General features: G+C 38.1%; 1 protein-coding gene across 1 annotated transcript; it reads right to left on the reverse strand.

Annotated features, from left to right (window-relative positions):
• Positions 1-6536: 6536 nt before the first annotated feature.
• Positions 6537-22974, reverse strand: Smp_197480 (hypothetical protein; the record flags this gene model as incomplete). The annotated part of the gene is made up of 7 exons (XM_018799461.1): positions 6537-6648; positions 7617-8009; positions 9342-9627; positions 14467-14614; positions 16932-17021; positions 20167-20305; positions 22934-22974. 7 exons carry the CDS (start codon positions 22972-22974, stop codon positions 6537-6539), a joined length of 1209 nt encoding a protein of 402 aa, XP_018651248.1.
• Between the last annotated feature and the right edge of the window lie 483 nt (positions 22975-23457).

A 23457-nucleotide genomic window follows, 5' to 3' on the forward strand; every position in this document is an offset into this window, starting at 1 on the left:
ATTGTAGCTGTAAATAATTCCCCAAAATCAATAGCTCTTTAAGTGTTCGACATTGGATGCTGACCACATTGTTTTAAGTGGACTTGTTTAGCTGAAGGCGTTTGGTCATGCATCCGCACCAGATCGCGTTACGACCCAACGTGGGAAACAGCTCCTACGTTCACCAGCCAGATTAGAGCAAACGCTTCTCAATATACTGATAACGGATCAAATATATCTTTCAAATCTCTTCGCATTTGACTTCTGACTTTAACTGATTGGGGGACGATTCGAATATAGGTGTTACTGGTTAATAGTTGTCAAACTACAATACCGGCCGTATCTCCAGTGGTGAGCCCGACGTGATCTGGTACACCAAACGTATTAACTGTGAGTCTGTTCCTCTTTGGAACTTCATTGTTCGTTGTTTTTCTATATTTGACTTTTATATATTGTGATATACAACTAGGTATTCAAGGCATTCGAAACTAGATACACAAAATGAACACATATATGGATTCACTGTAATATTCTTCTCAATCAAATGACATAATAAGGCAACAAGACTCTGGTCATGAACTACTTTATCAGTACCATGAACAATCAGATCATCTTCATAAATTTCAACACCAAGATTTCAAGTTCTTGAATGAAATGACGGACACTATACTACCTGCGTCCACAATAAAGTCATGAAGTGAGGGATGTATATCATCGTTTTTGAATAGGAAAATTACCTCTCGAAGTCGGAGATAAAGATAAATTATCACTAGGATTACCCGAATAATGGAGATCTAAACTGTAATGTTTAGTACTACTTAAAGAAAAATGAACAGTGATTTTGCATACTGACTGAATGTGTCCTGTCTTGCCACATGTAAAACATTTAGCATTGCGAAATGCACGTGAATTATGTGAATTAAATTTGCCATGAGAGAAACATTTACCAATTTTTCTCTCACATTTGTGGCTCGCTTTGCGACTCCTCGTTGAATCACCTTTCATATTTTCGCGAAAATAAAAACCACTACTAGGCGAAGGCAAGTTTGATCGACCCTGAGATTGTATCTCATCATCACGACTGAGCAAAGTATTGGAAGATTTCATTGACTGGATATCAAGTTCATTCACTGCTTCCTAATTAACACACGCAGTTCTAGAATTTTTAAAGGGACAGTTTAGCATTCTTAACAGGTCTTTTTACACATCTGGTATATAAATTTGAAGATGCGACTGGTATTTGGAGTTTAACAATACTTTAACCAATAACACCTATAATTGAATCGTACTCACCAAGCGATATTAAACAACAGAAAAGAGTAGTTTAGAAGATATATTTGATAGGTTATCCATATAACGAGAAGTGACTTATCTAAACTGGATAGAAATTGCAGGAGTTGAGCACGGCGTTCCCATACGTGATCTGGTGTGCATGCATATATGCGCGCCTTCAACTAGGTGAGTTCATCAAAACTAACAGTGGTAATGCCTAACTTTAGTCCATCCATGGTCTTGGGCACCCGTTGTCTCAGATGGATAACAACCTTACACCCAAATCGAATTGGATTCTACCTTGAATTAGTGGTTGGGCTTGCCTATCGCGATGATCCAACCGGGCTATATTGGCTAGAAAATATGTTCCTGCAGGTTCTACCATACCAGGCAGGCCGATTGGAGAACGGTTAGACTAAAAGCAGCAACTCAATGTCTGAAGGCGGAGTCGTATGCTGACCTTAGAGGGATGTGACAATAATAAGATGATCCCCTCGGACAACCAGAAAAGCAGAGATCCTGCCTTCCCACAGGAAAAAAAGGGGTTACAAAAGATGGACCTTGAAAATATCCCACCTCACGGATTCCCGTCTCCGGCGGTAAGGTCCTTTGAAGAACGGAGCTAACACGTCAAAAACCTCCCACAAATATGCCGTGCGCGACCAGCCCCAAGCAGTTGTCCCTTGGGCACTGCGGTCACGCTCCCAGGTCATTAAGATCAACATTAATCCAACTTCTTTTTCAGGTCCCTCAAGAAATACACTTCCATGGTGTGGGCAGCCAGGAAGTGGTATTAGCCCTCATACCCGTAACTGCACACGAGACCAAGTTGGTCACTGTCAAATCCTTCCTACACCTCCTAATAACCCTCTTATCTCCACGACTAACCCTTCCCACGTCCTTTTATCACCTCGCACCGCTAGAGCAAACGATCCGAATACACTGAAGGTTATTCCTGGTCTGAAACCATGCTCTAAACTACATGTAGGAACGTTTAACGTCCGAACACTGTGCCTAATAGAAAAACAGGCTTCCTTAGCTGGGACTTTAGAATCTCGCACCATCGATGTATGCTGCGTCTCCGGAATACACATACAAGATCCGAGTAGCGTCATTCATTTGACCTCACCATGTCAAAACAAAGAACCGACTTGATTCACGCTTCGTATATCTGGAAGCCCTGATGCTGCTTCCCGTGGCCTCGTTGGCGTAGGTATAGCATTGATTCCAAGGGCAGAAATAGCTCTTTTAGACTACATCCCAGTAGACAGTCGTCTATGCGCTGTCCGACCAAACGGACCAGTAAGAACTCGGAAAGATAGGGACACTCGTCGTTGCCTCTTCGTCGTCTTTGCCTACTCTCCCACTGACCGCAGCTCAGATGATGTAAAAGGAAACCAGTATCAGGAACCCAACTGTTAGCAAAACTGTCTCGGAAAAAGATGGATATATTATTCATTCTCAATCCAGGAGATTGGATCGATGGGCAGAACACTTTAGGGATCAGTTCAACTCACCTTCAGTCACACTTCGGTTACCCACGACCCCCAGTCGACCTGGATGGCAAGTTAATGTAAGTCCAGCCATAAAGTAGGAGGAACAAACTGCTGCGCAGTAAACCCGTCCTTTGGTTGTTAGACGGATATCTCGTCTACGCCATAAATGTTGTCAGTTGGCAAAAGCTGGTCGAGCCTTCCGTATCTGTGCCGAGATTTTGTCACACACCAGACCATAAGGGCTGATGAGACTCCCAAGATAAGTGAAACGATCAACACGCTCAACTACTTCACTCCCTATCATTAGTTCAGGTGTCGATGCAACCCAATCCTGAAGTAACATTTTGCATTTCGAGGGAGAGAATCGCATCCCGAACATGCCTGCATTGTTGCTTATAGTGGTCAGAAGACTGTATTTTGTCAGCGCCTTTCACAAATAGAACTATGTTGTCGGCATATTCTAAGTCAATAAATGAATCTCCTGGTAGAAGTCCAAATCCTCTAAATTTAGATGAGGAGAGTGTTATTTCTAAAAGTACGTTTAGGATAAAGTTAAACAAGAATGGAGAGAGTGGACAGCTCTGGCGAACACCCCTTGAGGTAATCAATTTTGATGATAGTTCGCCATAAGCTCTAACTCGACCAGCTGTGTTCGAGTGGAGAGCCTGTATAAGGTTAATAAAATTTCTTGGTACTGCTTTCAGTGACAAACACTTCCACAGAACCTTACGATCAACGGAGTCAAATGCCGCCTTAAGGTCAAGAAATACTACTATTATGGGACGTCTGAATGTGTCTCTATGTTCCGGGACCTGACGTAGAGTGAATATATGGTCTATACAACCACGTCCAGGTCGAAAACCAGCCTGGTTTTCTCTAGTTTGCTCTTCACGAGCTTTGGTTAGGCGTCCAAGTATTATTGAAGCTAATATTTTAGACACTATATTAGTCAAACTAATCCCTCTGTGATTGTCACAGGAGGACTGGGCTGGCACAATCAGTTATTGAGACCAGTCAGATGAAAATGATTCTAGTTACAGGTTCTACCTAAGACCTTAGTCAATCTCGCTGCTAATACTGGACCGCCATCCTTAAAAATCTCAAGGGTAAACCTGTCAGGGCCTGCTGCTCTCCCTCGCTTCAGATTTCCTATAGCTTTTCCAACCTCGTAAAGAGTTGCTGGACTTACATTAACTTGCCATCCAGGTCGACTGGGGGTTGTGGGTAACCGAAGTGTGACTGAAGGTGAGTTGAACTGATCCCTAAAGTGTTCTGCCCATCGATCCAATCTCCTGGATTGAGAATGAATAATATATCCATCTTTTTCCGAGACAGTTTTGCTAACAGTTGGGTTCCTGATACTGGTTTCCTTTTACATCATCTGAGCTGCGGTCAGTGGGAGAGTAGGCAAAGACGACGAAGAGGCAACGACGAGTGTCCCTATCTTTCCGAGTTCTTACTGGTCCGTTTGGTCGGACAGCGCATAGACGACTGTCTACTGGGATGTAGTCTAAAAGAGCTATTTCTGCCCTTGGAATCAATGCTATACCTACGCCAACGAGGCCACGGGAAGCAGCATCAGGGCTTCCAGATATACGAAGCGTGAATCAAGTCGGTTCTTTGTTTTGACATGGTGAGGTCAAATGAATGACGCTACTCGGATCTTGTATGTGTATTCCGGAGACGCAGCATACATCGATGGTGCGAGATTCTAAAGTCCCAGCTAAGGAAGCCTGTTTTTCTATTAGGCACAGTGTTCGGACGTTAAACGTTCCTACATGTAGTTCAGACTCGTGTTTCTAATTTTTGTGCTGGATTAACTATTCTACTAAGACAACCTTTAACATGCTAACTCGGACTTTTACATGAACACTGTGTGGCAGGCATCGGATGAGAAAAGAAAAAAAAACTGACTGTAAAGGATATGGTTGCTATTTTACTTAACACTCTCTATGCACTCTCTGTTCTTCCTCATTCCAACCTTGACTTCCCTCCTTCATTGGAACCTACTCCACCTTGATAAATATCACAACTCATTGTTCTTCATTACTGCCTTCTCTCTTCTGGAGCCCCTAATCGCAGTTCACTCTTGCAACATGAGCTAGTATCAATTTAATCTAATAATTTATCATACCTCCATCTGTTCCACTAATAAATGTCAAGCATTGATTATCGCTCATATCCAAATGCCTTGCTGCTCCTCGGTTTCTCTTTTGTTTTTTCTCTTCAGAATCTTGCTCTGAGGGTGAAGCTATGTAACTTCGGACATCTGGAACAAGCTCGACGAACGCGCTTTCCCAAGGTCATAGCTCGAACCAGGCGCTCCACAAGCCTACTTTATAACAACTATAAACTTAAAAAGCTGCATTACATAAATACTTAGCACTACCGAAACCCTATTACACTTTTTGTCGAGATTGGATCTGGTATATAACGTGGACTCTATGCCCCTTTGGAAACTATTCTTATGAAAACATTATATGTGAACGAATGAACTGCTATCAACTTTTATAGATTATAATTACTAAACAAGCTTGCTTGGGATGCATACTGTGAACCAGTATATGTTGTAAATTGTAGATCATGCCTGTAAAAATGGCGTGTACCTGCTACTGCAGAAATATATTATTATTATTATCTTGTATGTGTATTCCGGAGACGCAGCATACATCGATGGTGCGAGATTCTAAAGTCCCAGCTAAGGAAGCCTGTTTTTCTATTAGGCACAGTGTTCGGACGTTAAACGTTCCTACATGTAGTTTAGAGCATGGTTTCAGACCAGGAATAACCTTCAGTGTATTCGGATCGTTTGCTCTAGCGGTGCGAGGTGATAAAAGGACGTGGGAAGGGTTAGTCGTGGAGATAAGAGAGTTATTAGGAGGTGTAGGAAGGATTTGACAGTGACCAACTTGGTCTCGTGTGCAGTTACGGGTATGAGGGCTAATACCACTTCCTGGCTGCCCACACCATGGAAGTGTATTTCTTGAGGGACCTGAAAAAGAAGTTGGATTAATGTTGATCTTAATGACCTGGGAGCGTGACCGCAGTGCCCAAGGGACAACTGCTTGGGGCTGGTCGCGCACGGCATATTTGTGGGAGGTTTTTGACGTGTTAGCTCCGTTCTTCAAAGGACCTTACCGCCGGAGACGGAAATCCGTGGGATAAGGCGAGGTGTGCATTTTTAGGGTCGACCTTTTCTAACCCCACCCCTCTTTGAGGGCAGCACCGCTGTTATGCTGGTTGTCTGAAGGAAACACCTTACTGCCGTCACACCTCTGTACAGTCGGCAGTACGACTTCGCCTTCGGACCTTGGGTTTACTGTTTTTAGTCTTACCGCTCTTCAACCGACCTGTCTGGCATGGTAGGACCTTGAGGAACGATTTTTCCAGCCAGCATTGCTCGATTAGATAATCACGATAGGCAAGCCCGACCACCACGTCAAGGTAGCAGCAACAGTCGGGATTCTTATAATATTATACATATAAAAGATCATCTAGAAAATAAACAAAGCCCACGCCCCATCCCACACTTGTTTTCTTATAGAAAATAAGTGTCGTAGGGGAATAGACAAATTTATTTTGGTAAGAATAGTAACCCAAATGTAAAACAATATTTATAAACTATGTACTATAAAGAGTGAAAGCATTTTGGAAGAGCAAACAAGTTGCTGATAAACCAGCGTACAGAAAACAGAGAGCAGAAGGTGACTAATAAAGAAATAATAACGATAATAACACAAAGAAACCTGTAATATTTTATCTATACAGCATAGTAAATTTATGTAGAAACTAATGTTTAATAAGTTGAACATTCTTACGAGTTGTGTTAATTCGGCCAAATGGTCCAGGTTCATGGTGATATAACTGTACTTGTTGATTTAAACAATCACTTATTGCTTTTCTACAATGTGGTTTTAAATGAAAAAAATATATAATTAAATACATAATTGTGAACTGAACACTGAGTAACTTTTGTGACTGAAAAACTACCTAACTATCCCAAAATGTAATACGTACGAAAAACTTTAAACCTGAAGGTCAGCAAATGAAAATCAAACGTATAACTTCCTAATCATAATCATGATGAATGGAACAAGAGTAGATTGATGGGCTGAATGGATTTATATCCAATGTAATGTAAGATAAGGAATTTAAAGTGGTTTATGAATGAAACTAAAGGACAAAATCACAGTTGTACACAAATTTTAAAGTAATATAACGGGCCAGAATACAGTGTATACAGAAAAATAAGGATATTATTTCGAACGACGTCAATACAAAATTGCATTGGAACTAAATTCACAGAAAATTTTCTGTGAATCTCAACTGCATTATTAATCCAATTTCTTCTCTTTTGATTCAAACTCCCTCTTTCTCTCTATTAGCTTGAATATGTGACTATTGGTTTTTTGCTTAGACAGAAATTTTGGATCTGTCATTTTTCAAATGAACTGCTTTAAAAACCATCATTGTTAAGTTTATCATTGTGAATGTGAGTTTAACTAAAGTTAAACAATATTTATTGTTGAACCATTTATCATTCATATTTTTTCACATACAAATATTTCCGAGAAGCCAAAATAGTCTTTTGAATTTAACCGATGTCGAGTCCATTGTCCTGGAGAATTTAACATATCCTACTTTTTTGTTGGTAATTTCCGTCTTATATGGCAAAATTAATTACTTTAGCATACTAAATTTGGCTAAAACTGTCATTGAAATCAAGCTTCTCTACCTAGATATGTGGTAACTACAATTACGACCGATACTTCTTCCAGAAGTATTAAATAGAATTATTATCCTATGGGACCAAACATTACTGTATGGTTATTAGTTCAATCAGAAGAAAATAGATTTTATAAAAGTTACCTGAAATCATTTGTCCAAATAGAATTTTTCACATACGCACCAACATGACCAGATTGTGGCAAAAAACGAATTTCACCATTAGGATATACTATTTTTAGTGAACAAACACTACCTCTTGGAACATATGCATCATATTCGGCTGCAACAGATAGAACAAGTCGAGAATCTATTACTGGAGAAAAATTTCCTAAATGAGTAAAATAATCTAGAAGATCACGAAGAAATTGTCGAACTTCCGGATCTGGTGATAGATTTGTACGCAAAAAACTAACACTTGGTGAAGACACACGTGGAAATGACGGGATTTGTTTATGCCATCGAGAACTATTCGACTGAAAACGAAAAACTTTATTGAAATTAAACGAAGACAAAAAATTTGGAAAACCAGTGTACCTGAAATGTGAAAGTAGTAATTGAACATTTTAGATAATTAAAATTTCACGATGTGGATAAATAAAAAAAAACATTAGGGATTTCTCTCCATTATGGAGATAAATTAGATGACGAGCAATTAGTGGTCTAATAAACTTCAGAACCTCGTACACAAAAACAAATAAACTCAAAGTTTCACAAATCTTAATAAAGGAAAGAGAACTGATAGACTAATTATCATACTAAAGTAAGTTTCAGAGAAAACAGAGAATGAAAAGCCATAGAAAAGCTTGCAAATTCACTGAATACCAATGTTGATTATTAGTTTGTAATTGAACATTATTAACAACGTCAAGAATAAATCTCACAAAAGCTACCGTTGATATTGGCAGTGACATTGCTTTGGTTTTCTACCTGTATCTTAATTTTTGATATGCTAAGGTGAAATGCGGAAGCATGAACCGATACGTACTTTTCCTAGGGTCTGTGTCGTTTATAAGTGATAAACTGACTTACCATTGATAAATAATCATAAGGTCAAGTGATTTTATTGAGCAAGCAAGTAAGGATTCTAGGCTACAAGTATCCAAAATATTGAATAAATTACCAGAGAATTTTCTTTGAAAAACGTACATGTATGTTGGCATAAATAAGCTGGGAATATTAATCACCGGTAGGAAACCTATATTTTTAAAACCACAATTCAACAGGGATGTGACTGGCGACGTCCTACATGATAGATTAACAAGAGTAGTTAATAAGACATTCTATACAGACAATCTTGCATTGTAATCTCCTAGTAGACCAGTGATATCTACTCACTCTTATGACTATGATTACCACTATCCCTGTCTTCTTACTATCAATTTGTACTTTTTACCTATTATGAGTAGTTATATAATCTATTACATTGTGATCATTGACTCACTAATTGTTTTGATCGGTTATTGTTTCTATATACTCACATAAATATCTTTGTTAATTACAATAAAGCCTGATGACGATCTAATTAAAAACAATACTGTTCGTTTATATTGTGGTATGTGCTACTGATGTCGGCAGATATAAGTACTACGTAGCACCAGCCGAAAGTGAAATGCAGAAGGTTAAGGAGATTGAAGAGGATAGAACGAGAACAGAGAGTGATTGGTGTGGAAACGAAGGAACAATCAAGTCTGAGACAATTGATTGAAATTTTGCAAATGAAGTATTTACTGTATGGTTCTCAGATTTTACCAAGATATTCTCCAATGTTGTATTGAAACAAATTTGATTGTCCCCACTTGTATGTTTTCGTTCACTGCAACATGAGTTGTTCAAATCAAAATAAACTAAAATTTCACATCAACTTACATAATGCTGGGAAGAAACTTTTCAGCAACAGTAAATTTGTGAGTATTAGAATGGGACGACGATAACTGGGAGGCTGAATTAGACATATTAATAAACTGAGACAATATATCACGAACTTGAAAATTAGAGTGTGATGATTTTAAAGAATGTCTTTTAATAGGATGTAAACGTGAATCCGATTGTTTTGAGAATGCAGCCAAAGAAGCAACATTTACAGGATCTGAGTATTTTGAATGTAAAGAGTTTATTGAAACGGGTGTTCTTGGTGAATTTTGTAGATAATCACCTGTAAAAGCATGTAAAGTAGTAGTTAGAAGACACAACGGAAGTTTTAAACACATAACTTTATATAACACTGATAAATACTAAGACTTTTATGTTTATTCCGGAGATTACTTATGAGTTTAACCATAGATCAAAGGTAACGTACACATCTTCAAATCTTAAAAGCGTCAATTCAATGGTGTCAAGTGAAACAAACTCTTAAAAAGTAAAAGTACATGAATAGATTATAAATGAAGTCTGAAAATATTTGTAATTATGATGAAGAAGTGTCAGTGTTTTCAACCTTAAATATGTGTAAAACTTACCATCTGATAAGATGGTTGTTAATGTTACCACTGACTTATTACACTGAACACTCGAACCACTCAAAACTTGGAGTAAATTATTGTTCTAAATGAGATTCAAATGATTCTAACGAAGAAAGGACCAAGTTACGTGGGCCAACTATCAGACGTTAACAAAAATGAAGTTTTCGTATTTATCAATGATTAAATACTATCGCTTAAGTAGTATAATATGATCACTCAATCAATTAATTGATACAATGGGATACGAATAAGATATTAATTAAGTAAATATTTTTTTGTGACAAATTCATTATGAAATTCGGCCAGGGTGACAGGTGCGAACTTCATCCAGTGACATTTTGGAGTCAATATTTCTTGAATCGATTCCGTATGAACTTCAATATGACAAATGAGAAGTCTCGTTCAGTGTAACAATTATTTATTTGTTTGAGCACATAAATATTAGCACAAAGGGACACCGAATAAATATGCGCCAAACAAGTCACTTTATTTGTGTGTGGGCTGTGATACTGCCCGGGTGTCCAAGCCGAAGCACATAGTTTTCTTAGAGAGCCACACCCAGAGCCTCCGACTAAAAGGTTTGATCCACAAGGCAGTGGAGCAACATTAGGAGGTGCAGTCCCATGGAAGCCGGTGACTAACAACAGGTCCATACGCCATTTGTCCCTTCAACATCCCCTAGGTGGATCCTCCATATCAGCCAACCCAGTTAAAGCGCCAGACATTCACTTTTCGTCCTCTCAATTTCGTAAACAACACCCCAGCCGCGAGGAGCCGGTGAGTAGGACTTCCCTGACAGTGGCCATATACGCGTGGCCATGTGAGAGCATTTTGAGAGGAAGAGCAGACTTTCCCCAACCTCGGCCGTACCAGGGCATGTTCCATGTATAAATCCAGGTGAACTATATTTAGTGTGTTTTTTACAGTAACACTGTATTCCCACCACCCAAGTGATATTATTAAATGTGTGTGAAAATTAATAGGTAAATGATTGTATTTTGGTCTAATGATGATATAATTTTGGACGTGATTTTCAGGATGTTTGGGAATATGTTTCTAGAGTGTCAATAAATCTTTGTTACATCAGTCTTTCATGTCCTAATATTGCATTGTGCGGTATGTAATGGTTTCAGTTTCCATGTACAAGCAGTAGGGTCAGACAATTACAGTGGTTTCCGATTATCAAGCGTAAGTAGTGACTGTGGGCTCAAGAGTCAGTCAGTCAGCTACAACGAAGGACTAGGCACATATATGCATCGGTCCAAGTTGCCATACCTCGTTAGCACAACAAGATCAACACCGGATTAATAGTAGTTAATTTAGTGTTGGTAGTAGTATATAAATTATAGGTTGTATATAAGGATATAGTATAGGAAGGGAGATATGAAGCAATTTTAGTCTCAAGGTTTAAGGGAAGATAAAGAGTGTATACACCTACGCCATTGTGATCGATTCTGAGCCATGTCACACAGAGTCTCCAACCATTGGTTACGATAGTCACGCGGACCCCAACCAGGTAGTCTGCATCTGCCAACATGGCTCAGACTAGAAGTTAGTGACTTCAAGCACTGATGCCATGTTTTGGTTTGGCCGCCCCTAACTCTCTTCCAACCGTCCCCAATACTAGTCATCATAGCGCGTCGTGGTAATCGGTGTCCAGGCATACGTAACACATGGCCCAACCATCTCAGTCGATGAAGATTCATCACCTCATCAACTGATTTACCATCGTTCCCTAATACCCTGCGTCGAACCTCACTATTACTTACCCGGTTATCCCAGCAGATGCGAGCAATATTTCTAAGGCATCTGTGGTCAAATACTAGTAACCTACGAGTATCTTCTACTCTTAATGGCCATGTTTCACAGCCGTAAAGTAGAACAGAACGAACTGATGCGCAGTATACTCGTCCCTTAATTGATAGACGGATATCTCGTCTACGCCATAGGTGACGTAAGTTGGCAAAAGCCAAACGAGCTTTTTGAATCCGTGCAGAGATTTCGTCAGACACCAACCCATTAGGGCTGATCAGACTTCCAAGATAAGTGAAGTTGTCGACGCGTTCGACTACTTCACTCCCTATCCTTAGTTCGGGTGTTGACGCAGGCCAGTCCTGGAGTAACAATTTACATTTAGATAGGGAGAAACGCATCCCAAACATCCTGGCATTATTACTGAGTTCCAACAGAAGACTCTGCATTTTGCCAGCGTCTTCACCAAACAGGACTATGTCATCTGCGTATTCTAAGTCGCTTAGTGGTCCCCCTGGTAGGAGATCAATTCCTGTAGATTCAGTCGAAGAGAGTGTTATTTGCAGCAACAGGTCTATAATGAAGTTAAACAAAAATGGGGATAGTGGACAGCCTTGACGGACACCACTTGAGGTTGTAAAATCATATGACAGTTCGCCATAAGCTCTTACTCGACTAATAGTGTTCGAGTAAAGAGCCTTCACAAGGTTTATGTACTTCTCAGGTACACCTTTCAATGACAGACACTGCCACAGAACCTCTCGGTCTACAGAGTCAAATGCTGCTTTCAAGTCAAGAAAAACTATCATTGTCGGACGCCGATAAGCGTGTCTGTGCTCTAAAACTTGACGAATGGTGAATATGTGGTCGATACAGCCACGACCAGGTCTGAAGCCAGCCTGATTTTCTCGTGTTTGCAGTTCACGAGTCTTAGTTAGGCGCCCGATAATTATTGAGGCTAGTATTTTAGATGCTATGTTAGTCAGACTAATCCCTCTATGGTTATCGCAGGATGATTTTGACCCCTTTTTATATATTGGGACAATCAGTGATTGTGACCAGTCGGATGGGATTACATCCGTCTCCCAGATTTTAGCCAGAATATTAGTCAACCTAATCGCTAAAATTGGACCACCATATTTAAAGACCTCTGGAGCCAATCCATCAGGACCAGCTGCTTTTCCTCGTTTCAGATTACTTATAGCCTTTTGAACTTCAAGTAGGGTCGGGGGGCCTACCTCAATGTTCCATTCAGGTTTTCTGGGAATAGTGGGTAGTTGTGCAGTAGCTGAAGGCCAGCTAAACTGCTCCTTAAAGTGTTCCGCCCATCGTTCTAAACGTTTAGGTTGAGAGCAGATAAGGGTTCCGTCTTTTTCGGAGATTGTCTCACTTACACTTGACTTCTTAATTCCGGTTTCTTTTATTAGTCTGAATAGTTGCCTGGTGTTGCTCAAGAGAGTCGACAAGTAAATAGCATCAACGACAACCTCAAACGTAGAAGAGGCGGCTGTCAGATAAAACAGTAGCGACTGATTAGTATACAACATGAATACAACCAAACTGAGCTAAAGATTTGAAGAGTATTGTATAACATTAAGAAAATCCGTCAACAAAATGCATATGCTATCGTAAAGGAAGTCATGGTCTATTTGAAATTTGCACCAACATTATCTAGGTGCAACAGATAGCATTTAATTAAACACCTGATTAGTTAACTCATTAACTACAAAAGTGAATAATTAACTGTTAGAATTTCAAAACTGAAACTTTGTTCAGAGCATTAGACATAATTTAGTGATAGGCGTTAATGACTATGAAGTATATCATTACAGATTCTTACCGAAAATCGCTGCAAGATATTTGGATAAAGCTAGTCGATATAGTTCATACAATGATACATCTTTTCATGTGTACTTTAATTCTACTCACAATTGATTGATCACTGGGTGATGATCAATGTCATGCGTGTCAAGTCCTTCTTAGTGCTGATCGAATGCTATCGATCAAGTTGCAATGTGGCCACTAGTCTAGGTGGCTCGACACTGCGTGCACTATGTTGAGATAAGATGGTGGTTGGAGGTGGTCAACAGGAAACCCTGGACCCGGGATTCGTGCTACTTGGCACTTGTCAGCAAGGTGCACCTGTAATCTTGAGGGAACTGGTGCTCCCTGACGGATTCCATCCCGTGTCACTCAGCTTCACAGTCAGAGACGTTACCACCTAGCTATTCGGGCCGCGACCGACCTCCTGTAGGACTGAGATGTAATCTTAATTGATTGATCACTGGGTGGTGATCAATGTCATGCGTGTCAAGTCCTTCTTAGTGCTGATCGGATGCTATCGATCAAGTTCTACTCCTTTTCTTTTACCATTGTTATTAAGAATGATAATGTGCATTATTAGACAAGACTTTTACCTTGGAACCATATAAATAATTCAACATATTTAAAAACAATATTCACACTGCAATATACACTATTTGAAACTATTACATGTGTAAAAATCCTAAATAAAGGCCATGATTTTAAAAGTAAATATCGTGTTCTAGTTTGATGATTTTATGCATATTTTCATTCATTATAATCTAATCGTCACATATCAAGTTGGTCAATACCTTAAAATAAGTAGATAATAACATTTCAAACAGCTTAACTGATATAATTTTACGATTTAAGTGTAGTAAACAGAAATTCCGAAATTCATCATGAAACAGTATTTAGGTATAATATGCAATTAGATGATCATGTTACACACAGAAAACGAAACAATTTCCTTTTACCCAAAGTATCATTAGAAGTTTCATCAGTTACTTTACAGAATTCTGGGACAGCTGGTTGAATCTGAGGTCGGATTACATCAGAATATGCAGAATCAGAATAATATTGTTTTGTTAATACAGACCAATTTACTGTATTCGATAGAATACCCTATTAAAATAGAAGAAAAGATATTGGAACATATCGATAAATATACAATGGGTACTATTTCCATGTAGGAAGAAGTAAAGTCAAAAAAAGACATCGTTGTTCAATTCCCTGTCAGTCCCAATCAACAATAAAATAAATATTTTAGTATTGAATGGCTACAAACAATTGTTTACCAATATATATATATATATATATATATATATATATATATATATATAATGCCGAACTTTTAGTTTATGTTCAATGTTTTATTTTCGCTTGCCAACTTATTTGCACTATCTTCTTAAAATAATGACAGAAAACCGTTGACTGACTATTCAGTGGTAACCAATGTTATGTACGTCAAGTCCTTCTTAGTGCTCATCGAGTTTCACTGATCAAGTTTCAATGTCCCAACTAACCTAAGTGACTCAATATTGCGTGTAACATGAGATGTAAATAACACCAAAACTATGTCCAGGGTTTCCTGTCAACTTCATTCAATCACCACTATACAGTAACGAATTACACTGAAACATTGTGCTTTTTGTTACATTTAAAGATAATAGAAATAAAGTGAGTGAAAGTTGAAAAATCATATCATACTTAATTTACCAGTTTTTTCTTGATATAAAAAGTATTTCATGTAATGAATAGTGTACAATCGCACGTAATAGTAAGTTTAAAAACCTTATTATCATAAAAATAATTTGGAGTGGAAAATAGTAATTTTATAGTACAGAAGTATATTGTACGTGGGACTGTTATAATACTAAAGATGACAAATAATTCGAAATACTATACAATAAACGATTAGGTGAATTGATCAAACGATAAAACATAAAAGATTAGCTGACTCTGCAACAACGTACGTATTTCGGAAGCTTTCTGAAATCTTCTTTCAAAACAGCGCCTATCATTATACTTTCTTGATGTGATCAATAGCCTTATATTGGAACTGGGTTTTACAAGGTATTCTGATTCGTCTTAACTAACATCTGCGGACAAGATGAATACATAGTAATAAATTATAATAGATGGTTTCTCCGGTGAATAAGGAGCACAGACACTTTATTAATTTGAAAAGTTGTATCAATTTTAGTACGTTGGTTTTTAGTGAAATATAGTAAATAAGTAAGAAAATTATCTTTGCGATTTATCAACTTACATTAGTTGTACAATATATGCACAACGATAACTAACACGATAATAGGAAAACTTTTTCTTAGACAGCTGTTTTGGTGTAGTAAAGGTTGTTAGGAAGTTACATATACGAGGACAATAAGTATATTTTACATATCCAATCTCGCATGTTTTAAACCATAAGATAAAAATTTGTTGGGGGTAAATGTGATGTAATAGTTAAGAGAGAGGCTTTTTTAATTTATGATGCAGAAGTGTGCTAACTAGATGGTTCATAAATATGTTAAGCATGAAGAAACGATACTTAGCCCACAAGTATTATTGTATTAGGTGAGTGAAACAAACAGTAGGAATTATAATTTTAGATGCGTGAGTCCAAACCTTTGAATATCACACTCTAAGTTAAGGGAAATAAGTGAGTGAAAACGACATGTCGAAATCTTTTTTTTAAAAATTAAAGTTATTGATGCAGACCTTATGACTTGGTAGCTTGCTTGAGCAAAGAATTAAAAATTAAACTAAACTAGTCCCGAAAACAAATATCAAGCATTGGAGCTTGTAAGTGGCTACGTAATGAATCGAACTGATGTTTCATTGTACATTTATGCACACCGTTTTAATTAATAATAGCTAGTAGTGTTTATTTTAGCGCGAGTCTATAAAGAATAAACACAAAGAAAAGCTACGTTTGAATAGAATCAAGGATTCCCCAAAGTATGCTGAAAGCGAATAGTAGTCAATGCTAACCGATAACATAGAATCATATCATTTTCAAATTAAAAATGTCCCCAAAGAAAGTCAACAGTTTTAAAACGAGTAAAAGGCGGCTGTATCATATGAGAAAAATGGTTTTTAAGTCCACTGTAAGTTGCAGAAACTAAATTTCAATCGTTATGTTGTGAGTATTAAAGGGGCTCAAAGTTTATGACTAGCTACGAAGTCCTCTTCTTTTTCGCTTTTTTACACTGTAATGATTAACTTTAATGCGAATCGGCAACTTCAGCAAATTCCTAGGTTATTATTAAAACAGCCGTGCTTTTTAGGTTTTAATAAATTACACCATACGGTTGTAGAAGTTAAACCAAGCTGTTTTAAGTGTGAATATGTGATCGTGATTTCGACACTTGGACCATTAATTTCTAAAATAAAACAAATTTATTGAGGATATTATGACAGAAAATTTTACAAAACGAACCTCCAAAAACACGCATGATGCTGAAGTCCAAGACAAACAAGGAATTAGTGAAATAGGTTTCGGCCAAACGGTTGCACATAGGGCTGACATCTGGTAAATTAAAACATATAGATATACAGGTTTTAAATTTAAGCACCAAACTAAGGTGTACAAAGAAAGTACAACTAGAAATATACTATTAAACTGTATGTCTCATGGATATAATCCTCATTTTAACAATATGTAGATTAGGAAGCATAAAATCGACTGGTCGTCATAACAAAATGATAGTTTAGCTTAACAATCCTTTTTAAAGTACACCATATAAACAATTTGTAAATATTGTTCACCAAGAGCTAAATTTAACTGATGAATATTTCACCTCGAGAACAACAGAAAAATTCAACAAACTTCTACTTTAGTATTTGACGATGAAAACTTTAAGTGGCCGTAAATAGATATGTTAACTATAGCAATAGGAATTGAGGTGATTTTCACTTTCTAAATTCTGTCACTTTTGAGATTTATTGCATGAAATTTTAAAGAAATTTGAAGTTCTTCAGGGCTGCTAAAATTTAGTTTTAGATGGGAAGAGTCAGTTTTTATACTTCTGTAAACACATGTCAGAGCTTAGCCCTGACGGCCGGGAGTGGGGAGGGCCTGTCTTCTCTCTCGAAATGCTCTCACACGGCCACGCGCATACAGCATCTGCCAGAGAAGTCCTACTCACTGCCTTCTCGCACCAGGGTGTTGTTTACGAAATTGAGAGGACGAAAAGCGAATGTCCGGCGCTGTAACTGGGTTGGTGGACACGGAGGCTTCACCTAGGGGAATCGGTAAACCCTAATTCCAAACCAATAGTGCACATGGGCTTCAGCATCCTGAGTGAACAAATGGCGTATGAACCAATCATCGGTCACCAGTTACCATGGGACTGCATCTCTTTACGATGCTTCACTGCCTTGTGGATTAGGCCTTTAGGTCAAAAGCTCCGGGTGTGGCCTCCTAAGAAAACTACCTGCTTCGGTCTGGGCACCCGGACAGTATCATAACGCTCACACAATTAAATGAAATGATATTTTTTTGTGTCGCATATATATCTGGTGCCGCATTGTACCAATATTTATGTCTTTAAATAGAGAAAGTCGGTGCTTGACAACAATATCCTTAACCTTATTAATTTTAATCAGCGTTAGTTTTAATATTAGGTAGGTTGAGTTTTGAAAAAAATTAATAAAACCAATACTATTAATTACTACCAATTTTATGTAGTATTAATAAATAGATAAGATTTATTTCTCTTTGAACTTTTAAGTCACCAAGTATTACACTTAAAGAGTACATTAGTACATTATTTTATTTATTTATTTTATTTGAACACATAAATATTGGTACGAAGAGGCACCAGATACATATGCGCCACACAAATCTCATTTGATTTGTGTGAGGGCTGTGATACTGCCCAGGTGCCCAGAATTAAGCAGGTGGTTTTCTTAGGGGGCCACACCCCGAGCCTTTGACCTGAAGGTTTAGTCCACAAGACAGTGGAGCATCGTGAGGAGATGCAGTCCCATGGTAGCCGGTGACCAACGATTGGTTCGTACGCCATTTGTTTCCTCAGGATACTGGAGCCCATGTGCACCATTAGTTTGGAATCAGGGTTCACCGATTCCCCTAGGTGGAGCCTCCGTGTCCACCAACCCAGTTACAGCGCCGGACATTCGCTTTTCGTCCTCTCAATTTCGTAAACAACACCCTGGTGCGAGAAGGCAGTGAGTAGGACTTCCCTGGCAGAGGCTATATATTCGCGTGGCCATATGAGAGCATTTCGAGAGGGAGAGCGGACTCTCCCCACTCTTGGCCGTACCAGGGCATTTGGGGGTACATCAGTACATTAGGGATGATAAAATGTTTGGGAGTTTTCTAGACACTACTTACTGATCTCCTGAATACTTTTATATTAGTGATTGAGACTTCCGTAAAACAAATCATCATTTATAAACTATTTACTTCAGGCGGTTTGGTATCAGAAGCATTTAACTTTCAACCATTCACGTGTAAGTTCGAGATCTCTGTTATCCACTTCGGCTTATGTAGTCATGTAGTCAGTTTTGAAGTAGGACTTAAAACCAACGTGCATTAGCCTTTGTTGTCAAATCTTACACTACAACAGGAAAAGGTAAACACTCTAAAAAAGCCACAACATTAATACCGGCCAAAGGGAAACAAACTACACACAAAGAATATAGTTTGAAGAGAATCAAAACTGAGTAATATAATATATGCAATAATTTTAAAATTCAAAATTCACAGGGTGACATTCGAAAAATAGTTGGGTTAGTGTGGATAGGCCAACTCCAGACCCGCAGCGGCGTCTTAAGGTCTGTGATAGACGACCATTTAGAAATAACAGTTTAGTAATGTAGTGAACAAAACACTAGTTGGGGACAATCGAATGTATTTAAGCAAAGATTACAGACTATCTCAATAAATTCTGATTACCAAACAATGAACAGTCAATTTGCAAATTAACAACTAATTGTTTCAATCTCCACTGTTTCTTCTCTTATTCCATTGCTCATGCATTTTCCAGACGTTTGCGTTTCATTTCAGTTCTTTCCTCATCGGTCTTCTGCCAAAATACATTCTATGTCTGACCCACACCATATACTACTTATATGGATATAAGTAGACCACACCACAGTAGCACTTGCTCTAAAGATTTTTAGTTTTGCTGCTGTAGATATGGTAAGAAGTGGGTACTATTTTTGAAAGTACATTGTGATACTCCAATCAGTCATTGTAAAAAGCAGTTTTTGACTAGAAAGAGAGAACTCCAGAAGAGGCAACAGTTAACTAGTAGCTCAAATTAATAAAACATGATTGCTTATATACGAGCTAAAAAGTCACTCATCCATTTATTGTAAAAATATTTCAAAAATCCCAATTGAATAATAGTATTCACATTCAAATCTTCGAATAATACAATCATCAAAAACTTGTTAATTAGATCCAAAACATCAATTTTTAATAATAATAGTCCTGAGAAGTATTTTCAATTCATTACTATATTCAAATCGTATTCAATAAATCCCCTTTGATTAAAGGATTCATCAAACAGAAGCAAAAACTATAAAGATACAAAAGTGGGATTAACTACATATTGTAATGTACGGGGTACAACGTGAAGTTTGAACTTTTATACATGTTAGAGCAAAAATTGAAACTATGCCCAACAGTTGGTAGAACAACTTACATAACCACCCATTGAAATTCCGTGAAGTGCAAACGGTCCGTAGCCATTATGTTCACACCATTTTAGCAATGCGCTGCATTCCATAATCAAAGCTCCACCCATGATGAAAAGGTCAGAAACAGAATTCAGACCAGAACCTCTAGGAGCATAAAAGTAGCAGAAAACAACTTGTCAATGAAATCCATCCTAAAACATGGCAAAAGGAACATGTTTATTTGTAAAACATACAATTTCTGGCCCACCATGACATGAAAATGAACAACACGTGAAATGACATTGTGAAGAAATGAGAGTAGGGTCATGAAATAAAAAGTTAAACTGTAAAAGTTGGTGCTTAATAAGATGGCTCCCAATCGGATCCATATCTGATATCTCACTCGGTTGTTCGACCTGTAGGACTCTAACCGAAGGGTCATTAGCCATGATCAAAATACAGTCTAGCTCAAATGAGCACTACCCCAAGTTGTGGCGCCCAATCAGGAAAGCAAGATGAAATTAGGAGGTCAAAATAGTAGCCGTATCAATGATAATTGAGGAAACTAGACATCGGCGTTTGAAAAAGTATGTGTGGAGGACTATTAAAATTCACAGTCTGAGATAAGGAGTGAATACATCTGCTACTACGACTGGTTCTAAAACATCACACAATATATTTAACTGCTAATCGTGGTTATCGTGAAGACATTAGTCATATAATCTGCACCTACCGCTACGGATGTCCAATAACCAGTGGTCTCATGAACTAGTGTAATACCCTGCTTTCGACGCTCCTGGCTTCCTTCGAACCTTATCCTATCCAACTAGGATGGCGTGTCAAGGTAGATCGTGGCGGAGGACACATAACAAAATGTATCAACCACGTAAGTCGACGAAGATTCACAGCCCCTTTAACCGTTTTTATAGATTTTTCTAGTGTTCTGTCTAACGACAGAATTAGTTATTCGGTGGTCCCACTGTAAGCAAGAAATTTTTAAAATATATTTATGACTAAGTAATCTATCTGTCTATCTACTTACATATGACACGCTTTAAAGTGGCAAAATAAAATAGAGCGGAATCATATGTAATATACTCATGTTCCGATAGAAACACTGACAACCTCCCTATGCCACAAGTTATGTAGGCCGGAAGAAAACTAAGCAAAATTCCCGAGACCGCGTGGAAGTTCCATCAGATACCAACCAACTAGGGCTAGTGAAGCTCTTGAGATAAAAGTGGTTGACGCACTAACTACTTCAGTCAGCAATTCGTGATGTACTGACAAATTGCAGATCCATACACCAATCATTCATACCACGACACCATGTCATAAACTACCATCTCCGCTTTTTTCACGAAGTCCTTGAGTCGGAAAATAATGCATAGTGTGAAAGTCCCTAAGATGATATTAATAAGTCATATCCAGGCTATCGAAGCCGTTGTACTAATAAGTGATCACTAACTGAACTATCATCATTGAGTCTAAACACATAGTTGAACGTTGGCGTTACTAACAGGTTTTAGCGGTCGGGTGAATGATATTTTGGAGACAAATATGACAGAAGAAAGTCTAGGTAATTGAATTTCTCAATGATAGGAGACAACAGGTACGGGTAAATGGGGCCTTATCAATGTGGGATCTGTAAACTGTGGAGTTACTCGAGATACAATCCCCGGACCTCTTCAGTTTTACTTTACGTAAATAACCTACCAACTATTGCAAAGTCAGCTGTCCTACTCTTTGCAAATGAAATAAAGATTTGGAGACCCATACACAGTATGTCAGATGGAATAACATTACAGGATGACCGTAATTCACTGAGTGAATGGATCTACAGGTGGTCACTAGAAGTTAACTCTAACAACAGTGTGGTGATGCAGATAAATAACTGCGACAATTTGTGTCACTACACACAAAGTGAGACTGTGTTACCAAACGCAATAGACTATAAAGATCCAGACGCCATAATGAGCAACGATCTTAAAACTATGAGTAACTGTAAGGCTTCCGCTACAAAAGGCTTAAGTGTCTTATGGTCTACTCGTACGTCAATTCCGTTACTCCGGTGAAGAAATGTTAAGGGCGTCATATTCGACTTTTGTGAGGACGCAGATAGAATATGAGATTCAAACAGCTAGTCCTTATTTTGAGTAGGTAGGGGATAAGGTAGGAGGAGTTTAACCGCGATGCCCCGTAACAATTAAACGCTCATCTGGTCTATCTTATGGAGACTAAGACAGACAGACGCTCCGATCTGCTTCCGTCATCTTACCGCACGTTAAGGAGTGATTCAATAATGGCTTCCCGCATACCGAACGATGATTTTGGTATTAATGTCTTATTTTTTCCTTCTGTCTAGGACTGATCTTTTGAAAGGACACTGTGAGAGATTCAAAGACTGATATCAAATCGTTTACTTCTGGAGTTTCGTTTCTCTCACCAATTAGTGAATTACTGGGATCCTCTACCAGGAAACGTAATATCAGAATCTACTGAAACCTTTGACGCGACATTAGATCTTCATAATACTACACATTGCAAGTATCACTAAAGATGGATTGAGTCCTTATCCCTACTATTGAAGACTGTTAGTGAGCTATACAACATAAAACCTAAAACCAACATGAAAGCGGAACAGAGTAAATAGTCAAATCAAAATAGTATGAATGGAAAGGAGACCACACTTTTGATATTTCGATAGCATTTGGCTTGGCTTAATTACATAACAAACTTTGATTCGACAATAAACAAGTTTAAAAATTAATTAGAAGATATCAACAGACTAACTGTTGCTCATCGGGTTTGCGCTTAGAGTAAAACGGATGCATCAAGATGATGGACGCTATTCCGTCCTTTATTAAACTACTGGCGAGAAAAACTCTCCTCCTATAATAGTTCTAGGAACATAACGCTACTATACAATGGGAATTACTTGATCACCGGTGCCAGAAAAGTGTATACAAACTGCGCGATAGTTTGTAGACCACTTCCTAGGGATGATCATCTGAAACCTGAAAACCTGCAATGAGAATTTGACTTTTACCTTGCGATTCTGTTATCACCTTTTAGTGCATTAGATATGACTGAATCAAATGGAGATATGAATGATCCTTCGATCTGTATAGTGCTTTTGTCCTCAGTTTTCTAGGAATTATCAAGAAGTCGCAATCGTACTTTATCAATATGAATGTCTGTTCTGATGTTCACTGAACAAAATTTATCTCGATTAGTCACAATTTTCATATTTTCTATCAACCTATTTCATGATTATATATGTATACGAATATCCACTTTATCAACGTATCGGGAGG

Source organism: Schistosoma mansoni, chromosome 3, assembly GCF_000237925.1.
Source record: "Schistosoma mansoni strain Puerto Rico chromosome 3, complete genome".
Taxonomy (NCBI): domain Eukaryota; kingdom Metazoa; phylum Platyhelminthes; class Trematoda; order Strigeidida; family Schistosomatidae; genus Schistosoma; species Schistosoma mansoni.